The 26,791-nt window shown below is 43.6% G+C and overlaps 1 protein-coding gene across 1 annotated transcript in view; it reads left to right on the top strand.

Moving 5' to 3' along the window:
• Positions 1-26,791, top strand: part of LOC123791803 (cilia- and flagella-associated protein 337-like) — a 121,285-nt gene that overhangs the window by 27,471 nt on the left and 67,023 nt on the right. Inside the window, 4 exon segments of the mRNA XM_087864916.1 lie at positions 417-499; positions 2,421-2,513; positions 20,306-20,351; positions 26,612-26,658. Of these exon segments, the coding sequence (XP_087721042.1) occupies positions 417-499; positions 2,421-2,513; positions 20,306-20,351; positions 26,612-26,658 (269 nt within the window).

Here is a 26,791-nt window from a genome sequence, read left to right as displayed (position 1 = left end):
AAAAAGCATTCGGGAAGTAGACTTAGGAAAGGAATAGAAATGCCTGACCTATTCCACAATATATCCTGTCTTTAAAGTCATTTCTTTTTTTTTATTATCTCATTCAGTAATAGTTGAGCCCCTGACTTAGCCTAGGCTCTCTGCTGGGTACTGGAGATATAAGAACCCATCTCAGCCCTCCAGAAACTTATCATCTACACTAGAAGTTACAGCTATCCTAAACCCCTCAGGCTGCCAAATAAGCTCTCTGTAGAGAGAGGGAATAAAGGTGGCTCATTGAATCTATGTAGCAAGTGCCTTATACTTGAAGGAGAGCATCAATTTTTAAAAACTATAATTTTAAGCATGTCTATTGTCAAATTGTCTTATCATTAAAAAGGCATATTTTTGTTTATTTCCTCTCTTCAACACATTAGGACAAGTCCATGAGTCGGAAGCCGAGGTGGGTGACGGATGTCATCAGCATGCCACAGTACAACAAACTGATCGTAGGGACTGGGTGAGTGCCTGCAGCTCTTTAATTGGAAGTAAACAGTCGTGTTATGAAATTCATTTCCATGTGTGAGTTTACACAGACACATACACATCTGTGGTATTTAAAAGTCATGAAGCCCTTTTTAAAACATGCTAGAACATAATATCAATCAAAGCTACTTTGCAAAGTCGTGGCCTTGTTTGGCCCATTGCAATGATGTCATTGCCTCCAACACCGCCAGAGGCCCTCTTTTGGAATAGCTCCAGAGTGAAAGTATGGGCCAGATGGGGAAAAAATCAGTCTTGTGAACTTTTAGCACATTTTATTTTAGATTCAAAATAATATTCCTATTTTATTATCCACCAAAATTCAGTCGAAAGTGCTTTAGACTGATTCAAAAAATAAAATCTACTGTAAAAAGATAACGCTCACTGCTGAAGAACCTCAGAAGAATGGGTCTGAGGATGGGAAGGAAGATCCTAAAGGTTTTGATCATGGCAACACAAGGAAAATGAACAGGCACCATCCTGGGCTGCTTGGTTAACCCCAGTAATGGACCTCAGCGAAGGGAATGTGGCTTGGTGGGAAGGAAATTTGGAAAATTTCAAATCAAGGGTAAAGCAAAAAGTTCAACACGAAGGGGTACAGAGGCAGGGGTGTGAACTGTGATCCAGAGCTGGGAGACTGAGGAGTGAAGCTGCTAAACACAGGGCTCTGGGGGCATGGCTAAGAGATGGGGTGGAGCTTGAAAGGGATTCCCGCAGCCCTGCCTACTGGGACTCCCCTGACTCCCCCCAGGCTAGGGATATCTCTTCTCCACCTAGTCTCCTCCAGAAGCCCTTGGTTCCCTAGTCTTCAACCACTTTAATGAACCAACAGTTAATCCAACCTCAGATAATCGAGACTATTAAATTCAATCAAGTTTAATGTTAAATCTAATAATTAAAATATATTTGTTTATATGTTAAAATGTATTAATATAATTAATATTAGCTACTAAAAAGCAACAAGTCTGGGCATATACATTCAGCCCAGTTTGGTTTTAAAAGCCATGCCCAATAATTTAATTATCATGTGTTTTGCACACAAAGCGGTTCAGAGATTACTCAGTAACTTACTAAAGACTCTCTGAGCTGACAAATCAGAAGGTGAGGCAAAGCTTATGACACATGGAGGCAGGGAACCACTAGAGCTGCATGGCAGGTAAAAAGGAGATGGAAAAAAGGACATTCCACACTGAGGGTAAAGCAAGACTTTGGAATTTAGAGAGTGACCTCTGTTCGTTCTATGCCAACAGGTCAAAGCAGTAAGTTGTGTTTCCTGTAGCCACAAACTTGTTCTTCTCTCAATCAGCTCCAAGGTAGACAAGCTAACACAGAAGGGAAGGGGTCAAGAATGCAGATTGAAAGGGTAGGAAATTAAGGGAGCATTGAGTTAACCTCTTAGTTTCTAGAAAGAGGCCTTGGCCCGCCTCTTTGCAGATCTAACCATCTTTAGTATTTGCAATAAACAACAGCTCACATTTGTGAGCCCTTAGCAAGTCCCAAGTCCTGGACTAATCACTTTCTCACACGTGCTTTTGTTCAATCCACGTAACTCTCCTGAAAGACAGGAGACCCCATTATACAGATGAGGGGACTAACTGGTGAGCTGGGATCTGACGCCCCAACTAGTGGCACCCAGAGCTCATATTGTTGAAAGCTGTGCCAGCCTCCTGATGGAGAAGGATAGGCCAGGATGGTTTAGAACCAGGCAGAAGAGACATCCCCAAATGGTAGAACAGTGGAGGGAGACCCCAGGTTCAGCCAGAGGGGTTGCTCAGTAGGGCAGTTGTTTCACCGGCCAGGTGTCTCTGCTCTGTGGAATCCATGAAATATAAAAACTGTTCTACAAAAGTGAAGTGGAGAATTTAAGATTACTCCAATGGTGCTTGATCTTTGAACATAAACCGTGAAATCCAGCTGTATGAACTCTCCAACCTGGAGCCTTACTGTCAGATTGGTGGCCTGGAAGCTGTTCCTCTGAAACTGGACTACTGGTAAGAGCGTCTCCAGGGCCAGGAGGCCTCACGGGGACGTTGTCTCCTGGCCACTGGGGCCTTCTCTCCTCTCTCCTTGGGCAGTTACGTTCAATCGTGTTCAATGAGTAAATGTCAGGGCTTCCATGCAGCCTGTCGTGACCATGTCACACATCACTGTACTACCCAGAGAGGAGGGTCCTTCCTGCATCTAATTAGGAAAGGGAAGCCCAGAGAGGTGAAATGATTTTTAGAGTCATGCAATTATGAATTCATCTGTTTTAAATTTGTTGGGATTAATTTTCTTGAAACTTGACTTTGACCATGTTACTCTGCTTTTTAATGGTTGTTTAGTTCCCTCTCCAAAAATATCCACTTCCAGAAAGTGTCCAAACCCCCCTCTGCCTTTTCAGCTTCATCCCCTCTGAGCCTTCAGGCCTCCCAAGCACCAACATAGCTAAACAGAGACTCTCAACTTGGGCCAGGCATTGTCACCACCACACTGCTCCCAATGCTGCCCCCTTCCCCAACCATCCATCCCACCATGTTCCTTGAGCACTTACTGTGCACCCTCATTGTTGGATGTATGCATGAATGAGACATATGCTTGAATGAGATAAGATTATTAGGGGCTATCACAGTCTCACAGAGTGGGTGGTTCCTGCTGAAATCCTATCATTCTTCATGGCCCAAACCTCCGTGGATTCCCTTGAATCTCCTCCATACCCAAAAGTCAACGTCTCCTAGAAGCCTCCCCAACCTTTGGCATTGGTGGTCCTGCATGTCACGGGGCGCAGGTCCTGAGTAACTCAAAAGCAGCACCAGTGCCTTAGTCTTTTCTGTGTGTTCTCTGACACCTACACACTGACTGGTGGGATCAACGCAGGCTCTCAAGAAATGTTTGTTGAATGACGAAGTCCGAAAACTCTTATGTGAGTTGACAAAAGGAGGCTCCAGTTTTATTTTGCCCTTTCCTCCCTACTCTTCCTTTTTCTTCTGTGTGTGTGTGTGTGTGTGTGTGTGTGTGTGTGTGTGTGTGAAGGGAGTCCTTTGTTATGGGCTAGAGATTCAGGAATTGAACACACAGGACACCTAGCCTCAAGAAGAGTACAGTCTGGTGGGTGTGAATGTGTTAGTCTGCTTGGGCTACCATAACAAAATATTATAGACTGTGTAGCTAAGACAACAGAAACTAATTTTCTCACAGTTCTAGAGGATGGGAAGTCCAAGATCAAGGTGCGGGCCTGTTCTGTTTCTGGTGAAAGCTCTCTTCCTGGCTCACAGATAGCCACCTTCTCACTGTGTCCTCATGTGACCTTCCTGTGATATGTATACATGGAGAGAGAGAGAGAGCGAACACTGTCTGGTGTCTCTTCTTATAAAAACACTAATCCTATCATGAGAATACTACCTTCACAACTTAATCTACCCTAATTAGCTCCCAAAGGCCCCATCCCCAAATACCATTGCATTGGGAATTAGGGCTTCAACATATGAATTCTGGGGGACACAAACGTGCAGTCCACTACAGTGAATGTTTACTGACATGGGTGGTGCTCTCTAATCATGTTATCTTTTCCTTGCTGAGGTGTTCATCTGGGATGGAGTCAGTGGTGTTGGCTACATACCAGTCCCATCAACTAATGGGGTTGTCTGTTGATGATGTCATTCTCTGAGAGCCCCTCCTCTGTTGAAGGGTTATCCCAGGAGAGTAGGGGTGAGGTTTCAGATACTTCTCTGTTTCTGTGATGTGGAGACTAGTTTTCCCTTCTTTTCTTTCTTTCAACTTCTGATCTTTAGCTTCCAGACACACCCAACAGAAAACCAATGTGAAACAGCACTTGTAACCCATTATAACCCCCGCAGACTGGGCATGGAGGTGTATTGGAGGGAGATGACCCTATGTCACCCTAAAACCTCACTTAAGAGTTGCTGGTTTGATTCCTTACTGATTTCTTGCTAAGCAACCAGAACATAAGCTTTGCATTTTATCTCTATTTCATCTCACCACCCCCTCACACCCAGACCTAATCGCTTAGAGCAATATTAGAACCAACATGGTATTTATCATAATATCCTGGGAGAGTAGGGTTCTGGTAAGTACAATGAGAGCTAGTTACAGGGACTGAATGCTCCAGGGAGCATTAATCATGGTGTCTGAGTGCATTTGTGGGAGCACATTGTAAACTAATTGCTGTGTATGGAGCTCACTCTATCATTACCTTTAATATACAATTTCACATACAATACAACTTCTGTTTTGTTGCTTTCACACTACTGTAGACACACTCTATGGTATGCTTCAGCCTTAAAAATTTTAGATATAAAAGTTAAACAGACAGGCAAGAGAAATATGTTTGATGAATGACAAATGTATCTGCCTAATAGAAACTTTGGATCATAGGAGACATTCAATAGCTATTTTTTTGACTTAACAAATATGGAAAAAAGAAGTATTTTTTAATCCTGGCTTGATCTACTGCTAATTTGTCTGCTAACCCAGGACAAGACATTGCTCTCCTTGGACATAAATTGACAGCAACAGAAGAAGGAAAAAAAACCCACTTTGCTCAGGGGTATAACATCAACTTACCTCAGAAAATTTCTTGGAAGAAAAACTGAAGTTTTTCTCTTGTTAAAACAATATGTCAGTAAAAGACCAAACAGGGATTGGCTTTACTTCCCAAATTAGAGACATTCCTCTTGTTATGTGTAAAAAACATGTTTTATCTTGAATACTACTTCTCCATGAAATTAGCTCTGGAATACATATTTAAAAAACACTACTTTCTCATAATGTTTCACCCCAGGGGGGCAGATAGACAAGCCAACCAACCAATTGTTACAAGATGAGGATTAAGTGCTGGATAGAGATGTGCATGAGGTGTGAAGGCAGGAGTCCTACCGGTTAAACTGGAAGAAAGATGGCAGCTGACAGCAAAGTCTCCACAGGGGAGTGACCTTTGAACTGGAGGACAAATAGGTAGTGGGCCAGGGACAGAGAGGGCATTCCAATCCATGACAATAGTATGAGTATAGGTGGGGAGAGGGAGGAGTAGAAGATGTTGAAGTTTTTGGAGAAACTAGGATACTTTGGAATGAAGAACATCTGTTAAGGAAAGAAAAGAAAAGAACATCAGGAAAGACAGGCAACAGATTTGCTAATGAAGAGTCACTTATGCCCTGCTAAGCACTTTGTCTTGCATCCTCAACTCTGTGTGGATTTTATTTCATTTTCATTTTAATAAATATTTAATAGTCTACTTTTATTCAGTCTTAGAAAAAGAAATAGAACATTATATTGTATACTACAGCCAGCAATATATTTTCATTTTGTAGGCCCAACATGGTCAAATGAATGCAATTTCTTATCATTCAACCTGTTCTATAAAATACACATGAAGCTCACAAAACAGAATTTTGGTAGATTATAAATTTGGCCCCAAGAACTATATTAGCTTAAACATGTTTCTAACTTTTTATTTAATGACCACATTGCTTGCCTGATTTAGAAATGCTCTTTGGGATAATTTGGACAACAGTTCTAGAAGATTTGGATTACATATTAAGATTTATTTTAGTTATTGTTGTAAGAATGCTTAACATGAAATCTAACCTCTTGACAAATTTTTAAATGTTCAATAGACTATCGTTGACTGTAGGTACAATGTTCTACAGCTAGATCCCTAAGGTTTTATTCCTCTTGCTTAAGTGAACCCTATGGCCATTGATTAGTAACTCCCCATTTTCTCATCTCCCCAACTCCTGGCAACCACTGTTCCATTCTTTGATTCTGTGAATCTGACTACTTTAGATGCCTCGTATGAGTGGAATCATACAGTGTCTTTCTGTGACTGTCTTATTTCACTTTGCGTAAAACTTTTGTGGCCTTTGCTTTTGGTATCACATCCATGAAATCACTGCAAACACCAGCGTCATGAAGTTTTTCTTCTATGTTTTCTTCTAGGAGTTTTATAGTTTCAGGTCTTATATAAATCTTTAATCCATTTTGAGTTGACTTGTGTATGATGTAAAACAGGGGTTCAATTGAATCCTCTTGTATGTGGATATCCAGGTTTCCCAACACCATTGGATGAAGAGACTACCCTTTCCCCATTGTATATTCTTGGCACCCTTTTTGAAGATCAGTTGACCATATATGTGTGGATTCATTTCCAGGCTCTCTATTCTTTTCCATTGATCTATACATCTGTCTTCATGCCAGTACCATAATGTTTCAATTATTATAGCTTTGTAATATGGTTTAAAATTAAGACATATGATGTCTCCAGCTTTGTTCTTCTTGATCAAGATTTATTTGGTAATTCATGGTTCCATATGTATTTTTAAATTGTTTTTTCTATTTTTGTTAAAAAATGACATTGGGATTTTGATAGGGTTGGCATTGAATCTGTAGATGGCTTTGGGTATTAAGTCTTCTTATCCATGAACATGTATCTTTCCATTTGTTTGTGTCTTGTTTAATTCCTTTCATCAATGTATTATAGCTTCCAATTCATCTCCTTAGTTAATCTTATTCCTAAGTATTATATTCTTTTTGGTCTATTTTATATTGCATTGTTTTCCTAAATTCCTTTTCAGATAGTTCATTTTAGTGTATAGAAATACAACTGATTTTTGCATGTTGATTTTGTATCCTGCAACTTTACTGACTTTATCATTTCTAATAGTTTTTTTTTAATGGAATGTGTAGGGCTTACTATACGTAAGATCATTATGTTTGCAAACAGGAACAATTTTAATTCTTCTTCTCTGACTCAGATGTCTTTTATTTCTTTTTCTTGCCTAATTGCTCTGGCTAGGGCTTCCAATACTGTGTGGCATAGAAGTGGCAAAGCAAGCATCCTTGCTTTGTTCCTGATCTTAGAGAAAAACTGTTCAGTTTTTCACTAGTGAGTGTGATGCTAGCAGCAGGTTTTTCATATAGAGTCTTTATTATATTGAGGTACTTTCTTTCCATTCCTAGTTTGTTCAGAGTTTTTAGCATGAAAGGGTGTTGAATTTTGTCAAATGCCTCTTCTGCAGCCACAGGGATATTGCCCTGTAGTTTTCTTTTCTGGTGGTATGTGGCTGGCTGTGATATCTGGGTAATGCTGGCCTCATGAGTTTGGAAGTGTGCTTTCCCCTTCCTTTTTTTGGAAATGTTTGAGAAGGATCAGTATTAAAAATTTTTAGTTTTGTAAGTTTGACTTCACCAGTGAAGTCATCTGGTCCCGGGCTTTTCTTTGTAGAAGGTTTTTGATTACTGGTTCAGTCTCCATACTAATTGTACATCTTGTCACATGTTCTATTCTAATTTTTGTGTGTGGTCACCTCGGGGCTTACATAAAATACCTTATAATGATAACGATTCCTTTTTAGCACATAACAACTTCAATCACATACAAAATCTCTACACTTTAACATAGCCCTACGTACACACTTTGTTATTGTCACAATTTTTTGTTTTACTTAATACATTTTAGTTATTATTTTAATACTTTCGTCTTTTAATTTTTTAAATATTTTATTTATTTATTTGTCACAGAGAGAGAGCACAAACAGGGGGAGCAGGCAGAGGAAGAAGCAGGCTCCCCACTGAGCAGAGAGCCCGACTTTAGGCTCAATCCTAGGCCCCTGGGATCATGACCTGAGCCAAAGCCAGATGCTTAACTGACTGAGCCACTCAGGTGCCCCTGTCTTTCACTTTTATATTAGAATTAAAACTAATTTACCCACCACTATTACAGCAACTCAGTATTCTACATTTGTCTACATATTTACCTTTATCAGCTAATTTCCATTTCCTGGATCTGGATGTTCATTCCATTCTCTAGATTTGGGAAGTTTTTAGCCATTGTTTCTTTAAATAAGCTTTCTTTTTTTCCTTTCTTTCTCTCTCTCTTCTCTTTCTGGAACTCCCTTAATTTGTGTATTGGCCCACTTCATGGTATCTCGAAGTCCCTTAAACTTTCTTCATTCTTTTTTATTTTTGTTCCTCTGACTGAATTATTTCCAATGACCTATATTTGAGTTTGCCAATCTTTTCTTCTACTTGAGCTAGTCTGATTTTGAATACCTCTAGTAAATTTTTCAGTGTAGTTTTGTTCTCTTTGGCTCCATGACTTCTGTTTGGTACTTTTAAATATTTTCTTTTCGTTGAGATTCTCACATTGGTCTCTTGACGGTGAGCATCTTTATGATAGCTATTTTGAATTCTCTGTCAGGTAAATCATATAATTCCACTTTATTAGGGTTGGTTTCTGGGGATTTATCTTGTTCCTTTGTTAGGAATATCTTTGCTGAATCTTTATTCTGCTTGGCTCTTTGTGTTGGTGTCTGCTCATTAGACAAAGCGGGCATCTTTCCCAGCCTTGATAGACTGTCTTCATAGGAGAAGATCCCCATTAATCAGCTCAGCCAGAGATTCTGACTCCCTAGGGGGAAGCTGAGAGCTGAAGAGTTGGGATACTGGACACACAAACCAACCCTTCCCTCCCCTGGATGAAGCTGGGAGCAAGGGGGACTCTTCCTGATCATAGGGCACTGTGCCACAGTCAGGGATTCTTGTGAGACGATGTCTTAAACCTCCCTGGGGCTTCAGGAAGGCTGATTTCATACTCTTCCATGGTGCTGGAGGCTTTCAGTTACTTTCTGGATTTCTTACAAAGGAAATTTGTCTGTGGATTGTTGCTGAACTAGTGTGTTTGTTCAGGGCCCAGGGCTTCCTACTCCACCATTTTGCTGACATCCCTTCAATGCATATTTAATTTTATTTTTAAAGATTTTATTTATTTGAGGGATAGTGAGCAAGTTGGGGGAGGAACAGAGGGAGAAGGACAAGCAGACTCTGTACTGAGCTCAGATCTCAACATGGCGCTTGATCTCACACCTGAGATCATGACCTGAGCTGAAATCAAGAGTTAGATTCTTAACCAACTAAACCATCCAGGCACCCCCAGTGCATATTTTAAATTGATATCTAAGGAGACTCATAGAGAAATGAGGGATGATTTAGACTGGGTTCAGAGAGACTGGTAGAATATTGCAGAAATTCAGATGCCTCAAGCTCATCATCTGTAAAATGGGTTTATTTTGAGGATTAAATGAAGGAATAAGTACAAAGCCCTTGAACTAGTGACTGACATATAATAGGTACTCAATAAATAGTAGCAATTATTATTATTATTATCCATATGACAAATGCTGAAGGTAACCAACAGAAGCTGAAATACAGATGGGGTGGAGAAGAAAATGACTCAAGTTTTTCAGAAGGCCATGTAAACTGGGCTTCTTACTGGTTGGAGGTGCAGGCCTGAGAGCACCTGAGCAGAGGTCACTCTAAGTCTGGGTAGTTGATGGAGCCTTTCACCACTCAGGGACTAACACGGTCATTCGGTTTTGCTTAGTTTAGGGAAAATGATCATTAAGATCCCTTCCATTCTCTCCTTCTCACCCACTCTCCAACACTATATCTATCACAATAATAGAGAAGAACCAGGATAAAGGAGAGGGTCAGAGGAGAGGATCTCAAAAGTACCCCCTGCTTTACCGCTCAGCCTACTTGGGAATCTTAGATCTCCTGCCTTTGCCTGTCAGAATTTCCTCTAAGTACTTTCCTTAAGTATTAAAGATCTCAGTTGCAAATAGCAAACATTGATTTAGCTTGTTGTATGCACCAGTCCTTACAGAAGTCAAATGATGAGTAAGGAATGAAGATTAAATGAAGTGAAGGAGATACATATGAGTATAGTGAAGAAAAACACAGAGTTACACCAATAGAGCTCACTTTAAATTCATGACCATGAAGCTCAAGAGATCCCTTGAGATCCCAGGCAGTCATCTACACATTCCAAGTGTACTCACTCCAACCTTGTTCCAAATCTGTAATTTCATTCTTTCTCTTCTCTCCTCAAAACCCCATCAGCCCCTCCCTTTTCCTCATCTCAGCTATTGACCTTGTTTCTTATCTTACTGTGAAAACTGAAGCTACTAGGAAAGAACTTTCACCAGCTTCCATCCCTTCATATCCCCTACCAGTATCTGTACCACATACTCTGCCTTCTCACTTGCTATACCAAATAAACTTTCCATGCTCCATCAAAAGCGAATCTCTCTATTTAGGTAACAGAGTCTATCCTCTTTCTCAAGAGATCCCTTCTACAAATCTCCCTCTTTTTTCCATCAACTTTTCATTCTCCACTGGATCCTTCCCATTAAATAATAAAAATGCTATTTCTTCCATTGTAAGCAAACAACATCCTGCTCTATATCCCACTGGTACTGCCAGCTCATGTCCCATTGTTTTGCAGCAGAACTTCTTAAAAGAAGCAACCTACTCTGACCAGGCTTTTCTCTTCCTCCCCCTTCCACCGAGCTACCAAGGTTACCAACAAAACCCACATGGAACATCCTTTAGTCAGCTCAACTCATCCTTTTGAGCGCATCTGACAACCCATCAGCTATATTTGACCTAGCTGATTGTTGATTACCTTCTTTACTTACCTTCCTGGACACCATACTTTTGATTTTCCTTCTATTTCACTGGTAATTCTTTTCAGTCTCTTTTGCTGTTTCCTACCCTTTTCCCTCACCTCTTATACTTGGAGCATCCCCAACTTCCATCCTTGGTCCTTTTCTCTATCTATACTCATTCCCTTTGGTGATCTTCAGTCTCTTGGCTTTAAATACCACCAATATGTCAATGGCTCAAATTTGTATCTCTGGAACACATCTTCATTCAAACTCCAGAGTCTTGCATCCAACTACCTACTCAATGTCTCTACCTTGAAATCTGGTACGCACATGTAGACACCAGAACATATGACTTTGGAGATCCTTTGACTACCCATACCCAACCTTCCCATAGTCCTTCTCTTGGAATCATGTTCTAGCCAACTGGGTGGCTCGCTTTTCCCTGCATGTGTGAGCTATTTCCCACCTAGGAGCCCCATCACAGTTTTCTTCACCTACACACCCGTTCAGCATCCACTTATGACTGCTGATATCCGGCCAATCCCCAATATCACTCTTCCCAAAGCCTTTATCAATTCTCTGAAACAGAATTAATTTCTTCTTCTGGGTTTTCATAGTACTTTATTTATATATCTATTCTAGGCATTATCATCCTCTGTCATTTTTTTACAGTCCACTGTATTCATTCACTCAACAAATACTATAGAAGGACTGCCACTCAACAAATACTGTAGAAGGACTTCTGTGGGCCAGACACTATTCTGGATACAGAGACTCCTTCAGTGTACAAAATAAGTAAGATTTTCTGCCCTTAAGATGTATCCATTCAAGTGGGGGGTAAATTGACAATAAATAATAAATATTATAAATATACAAATGATATAGTATTTTTAGAAGGTGATGAGTGTTTGGACAAAAGAAAAGGTAATGCCAAGGATGTATGTGAATATATTGGTGGGAATTGAGGGGCGGGAGCTGTCAGTTGCAGTATTAAATAAGGTGATCAGGGACGGCTTCAGTGAGAAGGTGACATTCAAATGAAAACCCAGAGGAAGCAAGGGAGTGAGTCAAGGAAGCCAAGGGGATACCTGGAAGACAGCAGTCCAGACAATGGAACAGCCAGAGCAAAGGCCTGAAGTGGGACATACCTCCTTGCCCTGCACGTTCAGGGACTCACAGCAGCCTGTCATTGGTCCTCTGCTATGTGCCCATGACACCACCACTTCGAGGCTTTACAACTTCACTATTTCTCACTGGTCCTAATTCAATGACCTCCAAGAGGTGAATCTTTTCCCTCTTTTGAGTCTTCATTATATCACACTCTGTGACATAGATCATTCCTCTCTCCTTGACCTCTGCAATAGTGCCCTGTCTCTGGTTCACCTCCTCTAACTGCTCCTCCTTCTCCCTTCTTCATCCTTACCCCATTCACATGCTGAGAGCCCCTCAGGTGCTATCCTTGGCCTTCTCCTTGTACCACATTCCCTATTTGAGTATTGTCTTTCCTTTACTGGGTTTGGCCATTATTTAGAATCTACTTCTTGACACCTGCTCTTGAAATGCTAGATTCATTTCCATGTGGATAACCTGTAGGCCTTTCAGACTCGAAGTGTCAAAAGAAAAATGCACTCCCTTCAAGTTCTGCAGTGCTTCCTGTGTGTCCTGTTTTGATTTCCGGCTCTATTTCATCATTCAAACTGAAAACCTTGGAATTCCCTGTGGTCACTTCTTCTCCTCCTCACCTTCCATTTGCAATCACTGGCCAAATCTTGTCCATTTTGTGATTCTGTGTCCACTTGTGATCACTGCCCAGTGTGAGTCCTCCCAGTTTCTTACGTGTGCTAGTTAATTGGCCCACGGCCTGCAGTCTCTCCTTTTCGCAACTTGGCCCACACACTCTGGGCAGATTGGATTATGCTCTGCTCAGTCTTGAATAAACCTCAGTGATATTGGCTCCTATGCTATAGGTCAAGACCTTTTGGGACACTGATGTTTGCCATATGATCTGAACTCCCTACAGGTTCCTCAAGGCATAAAAGTGGTGAATATCACTATTGTTTTCTGGTTTTCTTCCAAGATGACATTAAGACTGTCTGGCACTTTCAAGACATAGTTCATCCCATAACACCAATCTCCATGATGCCCCAGGTGAACCTTCTCACAGAAGTGACAGAACCCCAGCTACCCTTCAGTGCCTTAAAATAATCAATTTGCTTCAGGTCAAGCATGTGCTAAATAAAAACGGCCTGCATTCTTTTCTTAGCTGAGTCATGAGTCGGGAACACTGCTCATCCATTCACTGTCTTTCTGGAAGGCTGATGTCTAGAGAAGAAGAATCTAACATCATAATTAGAGACACATTTTGCCACCTAAAGGAGGGCACTTGTTGACCCCTTGTGGACGGTTGTCATCGGTATCAATCTCCTGGATCACCTTTCATAACTGGGAGTCAATGATTCTCTCCATTTTAAAGGGGAAAACGAGATTTGTTCTATGCTTTATCTTACTGCACTCCAGACAGAAAAATATATGGAGTTGGTAAGATCATTAGGATTTCGAATACCAAGACTTGTCAGAAATCGACTCACTTATCATGATACTTTGCAATTTAGAAAAGTTCAAAGAAAAGAAATCTGGAGCCAATCCCAACACTGCGGGGTACTTCCAATTTCCTGGCTCCCCTGTTCTTTCCAGGGGCATATGCTGAGCTTGTCCTGGGTCTGGGGCCCTGTCCTAAGCACCGTATGAAAGCTGCAGGTTATTAGATGTGACAAAATGCTCTCATGAATCTCTCAGCGGCAGCTAGTTGGATAAAACGCCTCTCTGTCACCTCTAACTCCCAAAGGAGATGAGAGCCTTTGCTTCTTTTATGGAGACTTGGGTACACCCACCGATTAGCCAGAGACATTTCTGAAGAAGGAAGGAAATTATCAGTCTTAAAGTGGACCTCTTTGCATCTTAAAAAGAAATCAAAGATACCCTCTCAGGAAAACTCCATCTTTCTAGATGGTTATCGCCCATGTCTGTTGCTGTTACTGCAACAATGAAATGCTTCAGATGCCTTGAATTCCAGGAATCTGGTCTCTTGCCAGAGCCGCAGAGTGATATGAATAATTTCTGGGCTCTGATACTCAGGATGGATGTGTTTCTGGGATTTTTTTGGCAGAAATACGGCCGGAGTCTATCTCTCTTAGAGAAGTCAGCGATTTCATGCCGCGAGGCAGGCTCAGAGGCTCCTTTCAGGGTGAGCAACAGCAGAGCAGAGATCTCCACTTGAGGAAACTCTTCCCATTTTTTTCAACAGTCTTGTTGTAAGAAAAATAGGCCCGTATCCAGGAGCCAAGATTGTGAAAGATAAGCCGGGGATGCACCCACAGTATGTTTCCCCTTATTTTAATGTACTTGGAATAATGTAGCAAGTGTGAATTTCCGTCCCTAGCTTCGGGTGTGCAAGAAACATCACTTATTTTCTTTCCCAAAACTTGAGTTCAGTTCTATTTTGAGTTCGTATCACCCACCATAATATCAGTCGCTTGAGGGGTTCCCCCACCAACATCATGGCACAGGTGGGGGGCCCATTGCTGGGAAGCATGTCAAGGCCCCTCGGGCCCTGTGGTTGGTTGTCTTGGATACAAGGCCCTGCAGGAAGCTGGCTGCACACGGCCACTTCTCTCACGGGGACCCACTGCTCCCTCTGGCAGCCCTTCTAGGAAGTGGGGTCTGGGTACCCGCTATGGGACCCTCAACCCTCTCTTCCTCCCTTGCCTCGTGGTTCTTCTCCTTTTCCTACTCTTTTCCCAGCCTATGGAGGCTCTCTTTTGGTTGTGGGAGAAACCCTCCTCCCTTTCTGCTTTCTCCACACCATTCCATCCCTACTCTGACCCTCCTGCTTGCTCAGCCTGCTCCAGACTGCTGGACTCCCGGTTGTTCTTGGACGAGCCCAAGCACCCTTGTGCCTCAGGGCCTTCCCCATTAGCTCCTCCAGAAGCGTTCTTCTCCTGAAATCCATGTGGCTCAATCCAATGTCACCCACTCAGAGAGGCCTCTCTGACCACCCTACGTGAAAACACACTCTCCACACCACCTCTCCCCCCGACCCAGAATTCCTTATTGCCTTTACCCTGCTTTATTTATCTTCACAGCATTATCACCACCTGACAGATGATGTATTTATTTGGTTTTTTATTTATTATCTGCCTCCTGATTAGAATATAAGCACCATAAGGGCAAGAACTTTATCTATTCTATCCCATTAGCCTAGAACAGGGCTGGGCATGTGCTATGTGTTTAATATATATTTATATTTGAAGAATGAAGGAATGAATGGGTGTGGGGGAGTACCTAGACTATGACAGACACTGTCCTCAACACCAACATTCATTCAACTGGAAGACAAAGCCCAGAGTGGGCAACGTGGTCCCTGAGTTCGGCTGAGGCTCAGAAATCAGAGAGACCACACGTAGTGGTAGCACTGCGACTGAGAGGGGAAGCCCTGTGACCTCCAGGGCAGGCTGTGGTATTGGCTGGGGCTGGTCACGGCATGGGGCTCGGAGGCCAAGCAGCCCAGGGTGGATGAGGGCCACCCTGAGGAATGTGGATGAAATGTGCGGGCTACACACAGCGCATCCAGCTAGTGTGGACTGTCACACACAGTGATGAGTGTGCACGTGGATCACAGAGAACTCTATAAAGGATGATTTCTATGTAGGTACCTCCACAGATCAATGCAAGGTACCGTTTCGGGTGCCAGGACAGCAGAAGAGGCAGGTAGAAGCTACGCTCTCAGGGAACTTCCATCCTAGTGGAAGAGACAGGCAATATGCAAAACCGGTGGGTAGTATGTTAGGGAATAAGAACTAAGGAGAGCAACTGTAGCAGAGGAGGGACTGAAACATGGGGCGGTGGAAGGGCAAAGCTTGCCAGGCGCCAGTGGGGCAAGGACTTGAAGGGAGCACAGCAATGAGTCACAAAGTTTCCAGGCAAGGTTGCGCGGTGAGACATGCCTGGTTCAGGCAAGGAGTTTGTGCGGCCAGCCTGGAAGTGTATAAATGCATCAACAACAAAGATCAGTGTCGTTCATTATGGGCCCAACACTGTTCTGGGCAGTTGGGATATGTTAATGAATAAAACAGGCCAGAACCCTTGCTCTAGCAGAGCCTGGCTTTTAGACAATGAACAGTCAATATATGATTACGTAGGACGCTGGAAAGCGGTACGTGCTATGAAGAAAACAGACCAGGTGAGGGCCTCAGAAATTCAGGGTGGTCTCGTGTGTGCGTGTTGTGCGGACTCAGGTCGTTAGCATAAAGAGATGGAGGTAAAGCCCTGAGGCTGATGGGCGTGCTCGCTGATGGCACAAAGTAGGTAGTGAGGCTCAGGTCCAGGGTTCTCAAACCCCCTGGCGACCAGTGTCAAGTGCGGCTGCTGGAAAGACGAGGACACAGAATTTCCACTAGAGGTCACTGCAGTTTTGTGTGAGGTGGGGCGAAAGCCTGATGGGAATGCCTTCCCGTGGGAACAGGAAGGGAAATGGGGGCAGCAGCATAAACCTGTCTCAAGCAACTCTTCTGTAAAGGGAAGGAAAAAACGGGGTGATAATTAGAGGGGCAAAGCCAGCAAGACAATTTAAAAAATTTTTCCCCGTTGAGGGAAATAAGAGTATGTGTGCTGATGGGAATGATCCAGAACATTGATAAAGCAGGGGATCTGGTGGGATCTGGTGGAGGGCCTCTGCAGAGAGTTTCCATTTTCTCAGTGACTTAGAAAGCAAGATCTTGATCTGAGAATGGGAATTGGGAGCTGTTGGAGATATTCAGACAAAGGAGGAAGTGGAAATGGTCTTGGAGAGTGGGAGATGAGGGATGGCTGCCAGGAAGCAGTAAGAACTATTTGTGGTTTGTGGTCATGAAGTTGAAGTCAGACCACTCAGCACAGTTGTGTGGTTTGTCTCCAGCCACATTTTCATGCATGGGGTGGGTGGAAAGTCAAAATGAACCAGGGGTGTGCTTGTGCCAAGAAAGAACAACAACAAAAGAGAAAGTTGAGGGCACACATGAGGAAGTGGTTATAACTGACCGTGGAATCTAAGCCACAGAGGAAGGGAAGCGAAGCACGAAAGGGTCGTGGACAGTGAAAATGTGTTCGGATCAACGGATGGAAAGTCCTGGAGTTAAATCTGTAGTACATTGTGAAAGACTGGAGGTAGAATGTTTGAAATTGAGATTCTCCACTGAAGGTTGCAGTTATTACTAATGACAAAATCAAGGGTGTGACCGTGGCAGTGAGCGACCGCAGTGCAGTAGAAGACAAAACCATTGTGAGAAAATGAGAAACTGTATGATTTATGATTGATATTAAATCCCAAGAATTATGAAAAGAGTAGTGTTGGGGAGAATGATAATGTGCAAGGAGCTAAATTCTCTATTTTAAATCTTTTATATAAGTATGAGGTAGAAAGAAATGTTTTTTGGTCCAACAGATCTTTTTTTTTTTTTTTTAGATTTCTTTACTTTTTTTAGAGAGAATGAGAGAGAGCAGGGGGAGGGACAGAAGAAGAGGGAGAGAGAGAATCTCCAGCTGACTCTGCACTGAATGTGGAGCCCGACGTGGGGCTCGATCTCACAACCCTGAGATCATGACCTAAGCTGAAACCAAGAGTCAGATGCTTAACCGACTGTGCCACCTAGGTGCCCCCAAACAGGTGTTTTAGATAGCTTAGCAGATGGCCTCAGATCTTCGTCTTCTTGAGGGACCTGTATGACTTCTTTTTCTTTTTGTAATTTACTTTACTGGCCAACTGTTCTTAGCCAGTATTTCCAATATCATATGTGGGCTGAACTGGTCTTTGCCGGGAAAGGTATGTCGTATCTTTGCAGGTGAATATAGCTGCATACTAAGAATACCTTGGCCGTGGGGAACTTGACTCCTTCCTATCTTTCTCATTTTTTCTCTGAGGAAGAAATTGACTGGTACATTATTTAATATTCCCAGAAATAACCTTAACAAGAAATGTTAAGATAGATAACCTTTCTAAAAACACGAAAGAAAGCCCAAATAAATGGGAAGCGACTACGTTCCTGGATGAGAAAATTCAGTATTGTGAAGATGTCACCTCGCCCCAAATTAAATGTCAAATTCAAAGGAATTCCAATCAAAATCTCTATGAGATTGTTTTGGAGCTCAACAGGTTGATTCTAAAGTTCATCTGGAAGAATAAATATGTGAAAATGGCCAAGAAATGTTGAAAAGGGATAATGACTTAAGCTACCAGATATCAAAGTATGCTATTAAGTTATAGTAAATGAAAGAGATAAGATACTGGTGCAAAGAAGAGACAAATGGATTGATGACAGACCTACGTTTATGTGGAAAATAGTATTTGATGAAACAAGCATTTCAAATTAGTGAGAGAACAGTCTAACGGATAACAGTTGGCTATTTATTTAGGGTAAAAATTAAGTCCTTATATCACAATACATATAAAAATAAACTCCAGGTAAAGAGCTAAGAAAATATAAGAGACCATCTTATCAATAATTAGGGTTAAAAAAAAGTGTATTGCCTGGCCGACTCAGTAGGAAGAGCATACGAGTCTTGATCTTGGGGTCATGAGTTTGAGCCCCATGTTGGGTATAGAAATTACTTAAAAATAAAATCTTTAAAAAAAAAAGTCTTTTGCAAAAACAGGACTCTAGAAATAGAAGTCAAGAAGAGATTAACAGTTTGACAACAAAACTTGAAGAACCTTTCTTTTACTACAGATTAAAGTATAAAAGCTTCAGGAAAGACAAAAAATGCATTTATTGCTGTTATTGTTTATTAAGAACCACATTGTCTGAAACAGGATTTGGGAACACTTACAGCAATGAGTATAGAATAGGATAGAAGATAATACACATGTACATATGTGAATGGGGGTGAAGACAAAAAACATATGTAGAAAGATAAAGCCAATGAGCAAAATATATTCTACAATACCTTAAACAATTTTTTCTAAAAACTGAAATACGAATATAGTATTTCTTTCTGGACTTCCTAGAAGCCCGAAAAAAGAGGGAAACAACATCCATTGGCAGCTTCATAGTGTCTGTAAGAGAACAATTAAGGTGTTTAAGAGACACATGGATTTCTGGTACGGACACAAAGAAGAAATGTCTCTAGTAGGTCCCTTCTTCTTCTTTTTTTTTTTTTTTAAAGATTTTATTTATTAATTTGACATAGAGAGACAGCCAGCAAGAGAGGGAACACAAGCAGGGGGAGTGGGAGAGGAAGAAGCAGGCTCCCAGCAGAGTAGCCTGATGTGGGGCTCGATCCCAGAACGCTGGGATCACGCCCTGAGCTGAAAGCAGACGCTTAACGACTGCGCCACCCAAGCACCCCTCTAGTAGGTCCCTTCTTGTCTTGGGAAATAAAAGAATAAATAAATCCAACATAAATGGCTGAGTCATTTGCCAGATTTAATGTGGCCGCATACTGTCAAACAAGCCTTGCGGTTGTCACGTTGATGCTTCCCAGATACTGGTGGGCGTCCTTCTCCTGCGTCCACATAGCCACATCACTGGTTTTGATAAGAAATCCAACCGCACCAAGCATTTTGTGATTTTCACAGATGAAACTGAAGATTCCAGGGGTCGCAGGGAAAGATGGTACACTCGGGGTCTTGCTGCTTTGTTGCCCACTCTCCTCACCATCTCATCCTGCTCGGCCTCTTCATCCCCCTCCCTGCCTCCCTTGCCCCTCCTGCCAACGCCACCCACGCTCAAGCCTTCCTCCGTGGGGCAGCCATCTCCCTTTGCCGGTCCTGGTACCAGCCAGTGTTGTCCAAACCTTTGGAACCAGCCATTTACTCAAAGCAGGGAGTTGCTGCATTTCCCCATAAACATCTGGCTGCTCTGTGAAAGGAATGTCCTCACTCTTATCTTATACACTTGGACTGGGGAGCCAGTGGTCCCTCCATACTTTCTCCAAGTCCCACCCTACAGTAGGGATTCCTGCCACTTGGGATGTGCCTGCCCCTCCTTCCAGGCAGGCCAACATGGTTTAGAGTCAGCTTCACAGAGGAGCACCTCCTTACGGTTATCTCTCAGCTCTGGCACTGGCTTTATAAATAAGTTTCTTATTTTAATTGCAAAGCTGCACAGGGGAAATGGACAATTAAAGGAAGAGAATCTGAAATCACTCCTGATCTGGGCGAAGTAAACAAGTGCCTATTTCCAAGATGGTTCTACAAATAGAACACAGGCATGACATAAAGGACATTTGTCAGATTCCCCCCCACCTCATCCCTGCGCTCGTTCTTGGTGTCTGAAGATGTTTTCTCTTCACGTTCTTTGCTTTAGTTACGAGGATCCTGACAAGTGCCTGATTCTCTACGGCGATAATCAGGTAGGTGTGGAGGGAGGAAGGGAGCGGTAGGCATTTATTCAGGGGCCAGGAGACCATCTGCCATTCTTTCAGGGAGAAGCAAGGGGAAGAAAAGGAGGGTGGGAGCATCTGTGTCTTAAAACGGAGACAAAGAAGAAATACAACATTATGTCAAATAAAATGAACTACTAAGAGGTAACGTGTATGAAGTACTCGTTCACATGCCTGGTGTTGCGCTTAGTGCTTTCCATTGGATCCATTCGGTTCAAAACACAAAGTGATGTTACGACTGCCATTTGTGCGAATGGGGAAACTGAGGCACGGGGCAGTCATGCAGTTTTTGAGTGTACATGCTCCTGGGAGGTGACAGACTGGGATTGGAACCCAAGCAGTTTGACCCAAGTCTGTGCATTTAACCACTATGCTTGACTGACTTCGAAGGAAAACAGAAGGGATGTTCTAGGCAAATGTGTGAAGAAACAGGCCCGGAATGAAGAAGTCGGTCTGAAAGCATTGACATCGGAGCACAGGGGGAAACGGCACATCTGGTTTGTCTCCCATTAGGAAGGAGAGGCTCTAGCAAATCACGGCCAGAGGGGAGGATTCCCTTCTCGGTACTCTGTTTCCCACTCACATAAATAAGGCTTAAACGCAGATTCCAGTGGGAGAGGAGACAGAGTGCTGCAAACCCAGCTAAAGTTGAATGGTCTGGTATCCTAGGATCGGCCTGAAGAAAGTACGAGCACAGGGCAAAGACAGACCACCGCGAGGGCGCTAGCTCTCCAACGGAACAGAGGAAGGAAGAGGGAACCATTGCAGACACTGAAATCCAACGGGTCCCAATTTCTAATTTTGCTCAGGTGTTCCCTTACTCTCTACTTCCCCGAAAGCCTTTTATAGCAGATTAAAACAACAACAACAACAACAACAACAACAACAACAACAACAACAACAACAACAAAAACAAAACACTAGGAGCAGGGGAGAGAGCAGATGGACTCTTGCGCAGAGACCTGGAGCCAAAAGGCCCCACGTGGTGGGAGCGGGGAATGATCTGCGCACATCCCAACTGTAGGGGGCGCCGTTCACACAGACTACGAGGTGAATGGTGTCCTTGGATTTATGCAGCACGGCTTCCCGGCCTGGAATGCCTCCGATGGACTTTGGCCCCGGGAGGGTATGCAAGAGGGAAGCATCCCCACCCCGACCCCTGCCGCGGGTCAGTCGTGCCCCAGTGGTCACCAGCCCCAGGCGCCTGGTAAATCGGGCTCCCTGGCTCTGTTCGTCTCCTTGCTGCAGTCCTGGGTGCGGTCCAGCCTGGTGCCTGCGGCAGCGGTCCTGCGGAAGCCGGGAAGGCGAAGCCAGGGCCCATCCGGGCGACACCGCCTGTTCATTATAATGCGGGTTCATTGGTAAAAATGCAAATGCTTCGTTTCACTTCATCCTTCTGACAGACGGTTCTGGTAGCAATAACTGGCTGCTCCCTACACCTGTCATCGCTGCCGCGCTGCTCACTTTGTGTAAAAGGCCTGCCACACTTCAGGTGTATATATAGCAACCAACCGGCGTTGAAGCCCGCCTCGCTGGAAACTCGATCATTCACTGCCCCCTAGTGGACAAGATGTGAATGAGCCGGTACCCTGTGTTCTTTTGATTCAGCTTCTAAGCAAATCAGAGTTGCATTTTATGTCAGGAAAGAGTTTGCCAGAGTCTTGCCTTAGTCGTTGTCGCTGGTGTCTGCAGTTCTTAATTAACGGCACTTTAATAAGATAAAATGTCAATCGTGGGGACTCTTTGTGGAGCTGTATTTGAATGTTAAAAAGCCACGACATTTTCAGTGTTTGCATCCTCATTTGAGGTTTATTTTTAAAAATCAAATTTTCTTTAGGCTAGAAAAAGGCTTACAGTGAATGTAGCATCAAAGAGTTCGTGTTGCCACCTAGCAAAGCCATCAGTGGTGCCTGAGAGAGAAATAAGTTTATTATAAGGCGGAAGCACTGGCTCTGCCTGTCTTGTCGCCTAATCATCGTCTGGCAGGTTTCAAGGTCTTCACAAGGTGCATACTTCTGGAGGTCACACATTGAAGACCTGGAATTGAGGACCCAGTCACACTCAGCAGAAGGGAAGCTACACTTGCAATACGCTGACAAAGGCAAGGGGAATTTGGTGCACCGACATCATACCACAAAGGCTCTCTTGATGAGAGATTATCCTTGGACTTCTTTAGATTTGCATCTAGCCCAGGATCGTGCACTTTAAGATCATTTCATAATATTCATGAGTGTTACATTTGGCATGCTGAGGAACCTGTTCCTTAAAATTAATAATCTACTTTTATAACCTTTCTGAGCTATTTCCTTGTTGCAAGGACTTGAACAGACTTGTAATTATCTCAGAGTTCAGTGACTTTGTTGCTCTGACCTTTTGGCATATCTACTACTAGAATATTCTAGATATTAGAATAACTCCCTTTCCAGAGCCTGGAGTCTTGCCTTAAAGACCTCCATTGATAGCGGCTAGGGTGACCACGCCCAAAGGCAACCCTTGTGTATGGATTAACTTCTCACTTACCCATCTAGAGTGATGCTAGTTACTTACCATCCTTGGCGGAATTGACAAAATCATCCCACAAATCATTTTCTGTGCTTTGTGGTACAGATGAGGAAACCGGGCTCAGATGGTTACAAAAGAAGTGGAACCTGGGTGAGACGGGCAGAGGGATAATGCTATAATCCCCTACAGGACAGCCCTGTTCATTATGTCAGGCTGACCGTAGGGTCAGCAGAGCCCTGATGAGAGGAAACTTCCAAGAGAGAAAAATGCTGGTGAGAAAGCTTTGGTGGATCGGCACAGAGCAGAACTCAAATGTTTCCACCCCGTGTAGATCAGAAAAGCAGGAAATGAATTGCTTCAGAGTTCTTCCTAAGCAGACTGTAGTTTTCCTCAGACTGTCACAGGAAGTGCTGCTGGTGATTCACCAGGTTAAACTTTTCCTCCTGAGTCAGAAGTAGGCAGAAGCTGCTATCCACGGTGGAGGCTCAGAGGGCTCAGTGGGGTGGGGTGGGGGGTGGGAGGCTGGTTTACTAACTGGTCAGAACTCCCAGGCATGAAAGTCAACTAGCCTGCTAAAGAATACAGTGAAACTCTCACCGTGGAAACTTTCAGTACAATTATAAGAATTAAATAGGCTTGGGGGATAACTGAGCAGAGAGAAATAGGTCAGTACAGCTGCCTTCCTGTAAGTCCCCGTTACAGCCCAGTGAAGTCCTAGGACTGCCTATTTTATTAAAGTTGGGCAGCCTGCCCATCGAGTGGCTCCGTTTTACCTGACCTAGTTTCCATCGGTCAATCAACATGTGTCATAGACCCCGAGACCCCAGAAGGGAGTGATCGTCTGCTCTACCCCCTGGCCTCTCCAGCCAGCATCTCTGAGATACCATCTCCAAAGAGGTGCTTGAGTTGGGACTGAATTAAGTGTCAGAGGCAGAGGGAAGGGGCAGCAGCGTGGGGTCGTGGGTGAAAGCTAAGAATATTCTTTCATCTGCCTTGGGAATTTTACAGCCTAACTGGAAGAATCAAGACAGAACACGTGTGAAATGCTTTACGAGTGCGCATCAAGGAAACACGTAGAACACAACCCCTGTTTGTGCTTTCGAAGCTTAGCTGCTTGGTCCCATGAGAATCACCTGGCTGCGTGTCCCTGGCAGGCGGGGGAAGTGGTCCAGCAGGCAGACGTTCACAGAGTGGCCCCTGTTCCGAGCTGGCCATCCTTCAGCAGAGGAGCTGGCTTTCCCCGCGGCTTCCCGCACACCCCGCTGCCGCAACCTCCCCGCCTGGTCTCTGGCCAAGCCGCCTCGTGGGCGAAACTGAGCCGGTTTTATCTAAGGGCTTCAGAGCTGCTGCGGCTGTGGCTGCGGGCCGCTGGTGCAGTGGCTATAACCTGGCCTTTCCTGTTTCCGTCTAGACAGATGCATGATTGAATAAAGGATTCATCCAAGCCCTGTGTCACATTGGCCATCTGGAAAGGAGCCAACCACTCATTTAGCAAATTGCTCTGTTTAAATGCAGCTGCTGTGTCTCGCGTTTATGCTACCGAGACAGATCGCATGATTCCTCTTCCTTCATTTATCTAAGCTGTTCCTCTCAATCTGCCAGGGACTTAAAAAGGCTGTTAATGCATGACAAGGCACTTGACCCACATGATTTCCAAACCAAGGAGGAGCATCGGTCTTGTGCCGGGTCGTTCTTCCCTCAAAAGCAAGGGCACCTTGCCTGTGCTCCCTGGCTTAATGAAAGCTGCCTTTATTAAGAATCCCATTAAGCTCCACAGTGCCCAGCTCTCCAACACTGTAAATATAACCCTTTAGAAAGGCATCCAGAGGCCCCGTGCAGGCAGCTGGCCTGGGCGCGTGTGCTTGCCACGACAGTCTGACCTCACACCTCAGCTCTCTGGACAGAGGGTGATGTTTGGCCTCCTGGTGCCTTTCTCCGTTTGGAAAGATGGATTACAGTCGTTAGCAGATAATGTCAACAAAGCCTCTGAGATGATTTGATAAGACTTGGAAACAAAATGATTTCAGACTAGCAATGAGCTCTCGGGTTTGTTCTTATTTTTTTTATTCTTTTTTTTTTTTTTTACCTTGGTTTCTTTTTTGTCTAAAGGAAATGGTAAAAAGGTACTCTCAAGGTTGTCACTGGTCGTCATGGCCTGCTGATTACGCTCTGTTATTTATCAGGCAAATAATCCTGATATGACCACTGGCTTCATCAACTGCTTAACTTAATTGGGGTCACGGTATCATTAAGTCTGGAAGCCGGAAGCCAGAATAAGTGAGTGTTAATTAAATATCATCTGATCAGCCATTAGGTAGGCCCAATGGAAGAGAAACTAAGTAGTACAATAAATGATCTTTGCTGTTAAATCCTGTGGGGGACGGAAAACAACCCATACAGGAGTAGTCAGCACGGAGCAGCTGTGAGCACGCAGGCTGGGAGTCATCGCAGGTGCAAGGAAGTTGCCGAGAGGACACGGTACCAGCAAGAGCCGAGGGAGGGGGATGTCTCAGAGGAAAGAGCTGCTTAGCAGCCGAACATCCAGGGAACTTGAAGAAGTTGAGAGCCCGGGAAAATTCCATTCGATTTATTAGAAATGGAACCAGTGGTGAGAAAAATGTCACTGGAGGAACAGCGAGACAGATTGCGGGGCTCTAAGGAGGGAGTGCGGAGTGAGAAAACAACACATTCACGAGGAGAAATGTGGAGAGAGGGGATCCGTACACGGTGGTTTCTTGAAATAAAACAAGGTTCTAAATGGTACTGCATGGAAAGTGGCAGAACCCAAGGACGCGAATGTAATTCTCATTAATCGATTATGCACTGGAAAAATATTACATAAGACACATGCCACAGAATTTTTGGTGTATGTCATGTCATACTAAGGTTAAAAAAACAGCCCAGTGCGAGTCCAGAGAATTCTAGAGATCTGTATCCAGACCGACCAAAAAAATGACATTACAGACCTATGCACTCTACATGCTGTGAACCCAACTAAGACCATACCTGGTTCCACGGCTGATTCACCTGAGCTCAGAAACCACATGAAATCTAGCAATTTCAGTGCTCTGCCGCTTTGGACTTCTGGTACCCTGGGCACACCGTTCAACCTCTCTCTGCCTTCTCCTGCATCATGGAGAAAATCAAAGTGCCTACCCTCCCAGGACTATTGTGAAAATTTAGTGAGATGATGTATACAAAGCTGTTAGTGCAGAGCCTGCTACTTCTTCGAGGAGATTAGTCACATAGACACCAGAAAATACTGTAGCACGCTCCCGTGGGCAAGTTCATACAACAGAGGGTGAGCTCTGCTACCACACACACCTGCTATAACGCCAGTGTTTTCCTCCGTATCTAATGCTGTTCCAAGTGCAGGGCACTGTGAAAAATGTCCTGCAGTGATCAAGGTCCTCTGTGTGCAGTCACACGCGACAGGGAGCTCCCCCTGCGACCGAGGTCCGGGCATTTGGACCGTGCGGTCTGGCCACGCTCATGTCCCGTTCAAGGTTATGGCAGTTCCACTTGCTAAATATGAAAGTCCATCTGCTCAGGGAGAAACAGAGAAGCCTGAAAAACTATCTATTCCCTTTTAACTGGAAAAACATTGCTTGTTGATTCCGCCAAGAGAGCACAGCTATTTATTAGAGCATGGGAAATAAATGGAATGTGGTGGCTCTTTACTTCGGAAGGGAATTTATTTTTCTTTTCTTTTTTAAACTGTGTTGCAGGGCTGTGTGAACATTCTGTCTTTGGCTTCTGTAGGTGAACTATTAAGGTAAATATTGAAGTTTAAATCTAATTTCAAAAGAAGGGGAATAATACATTTTTAAGCAAGGGCATAGCCTCGTTATGTAACTATTGACATGGGGTAAAATAATAAAAGGAGAAAATGTTCTTAAGATAGCTTA

The sequence above is a fragment of the Ursus americanus genome, chromosome 10 (genome assembly GCF_024610735.1).
Source record: "Ursus americanus isolate L20-20 chromosome 10, mUrsAme1.1.p, whole genome shotgun sequence".
Lineage (NCBI taxonomy): Eukaryota > Metazoa > Chordata > Mammalia > Carnivora > Ursidae > Ursus > Ursus americanus.
The sequence above is the reverse complement of the archived record's forward strand: the minus strand, read 5'-3'. Positions and strand labels throughout refer to the sequence as shown.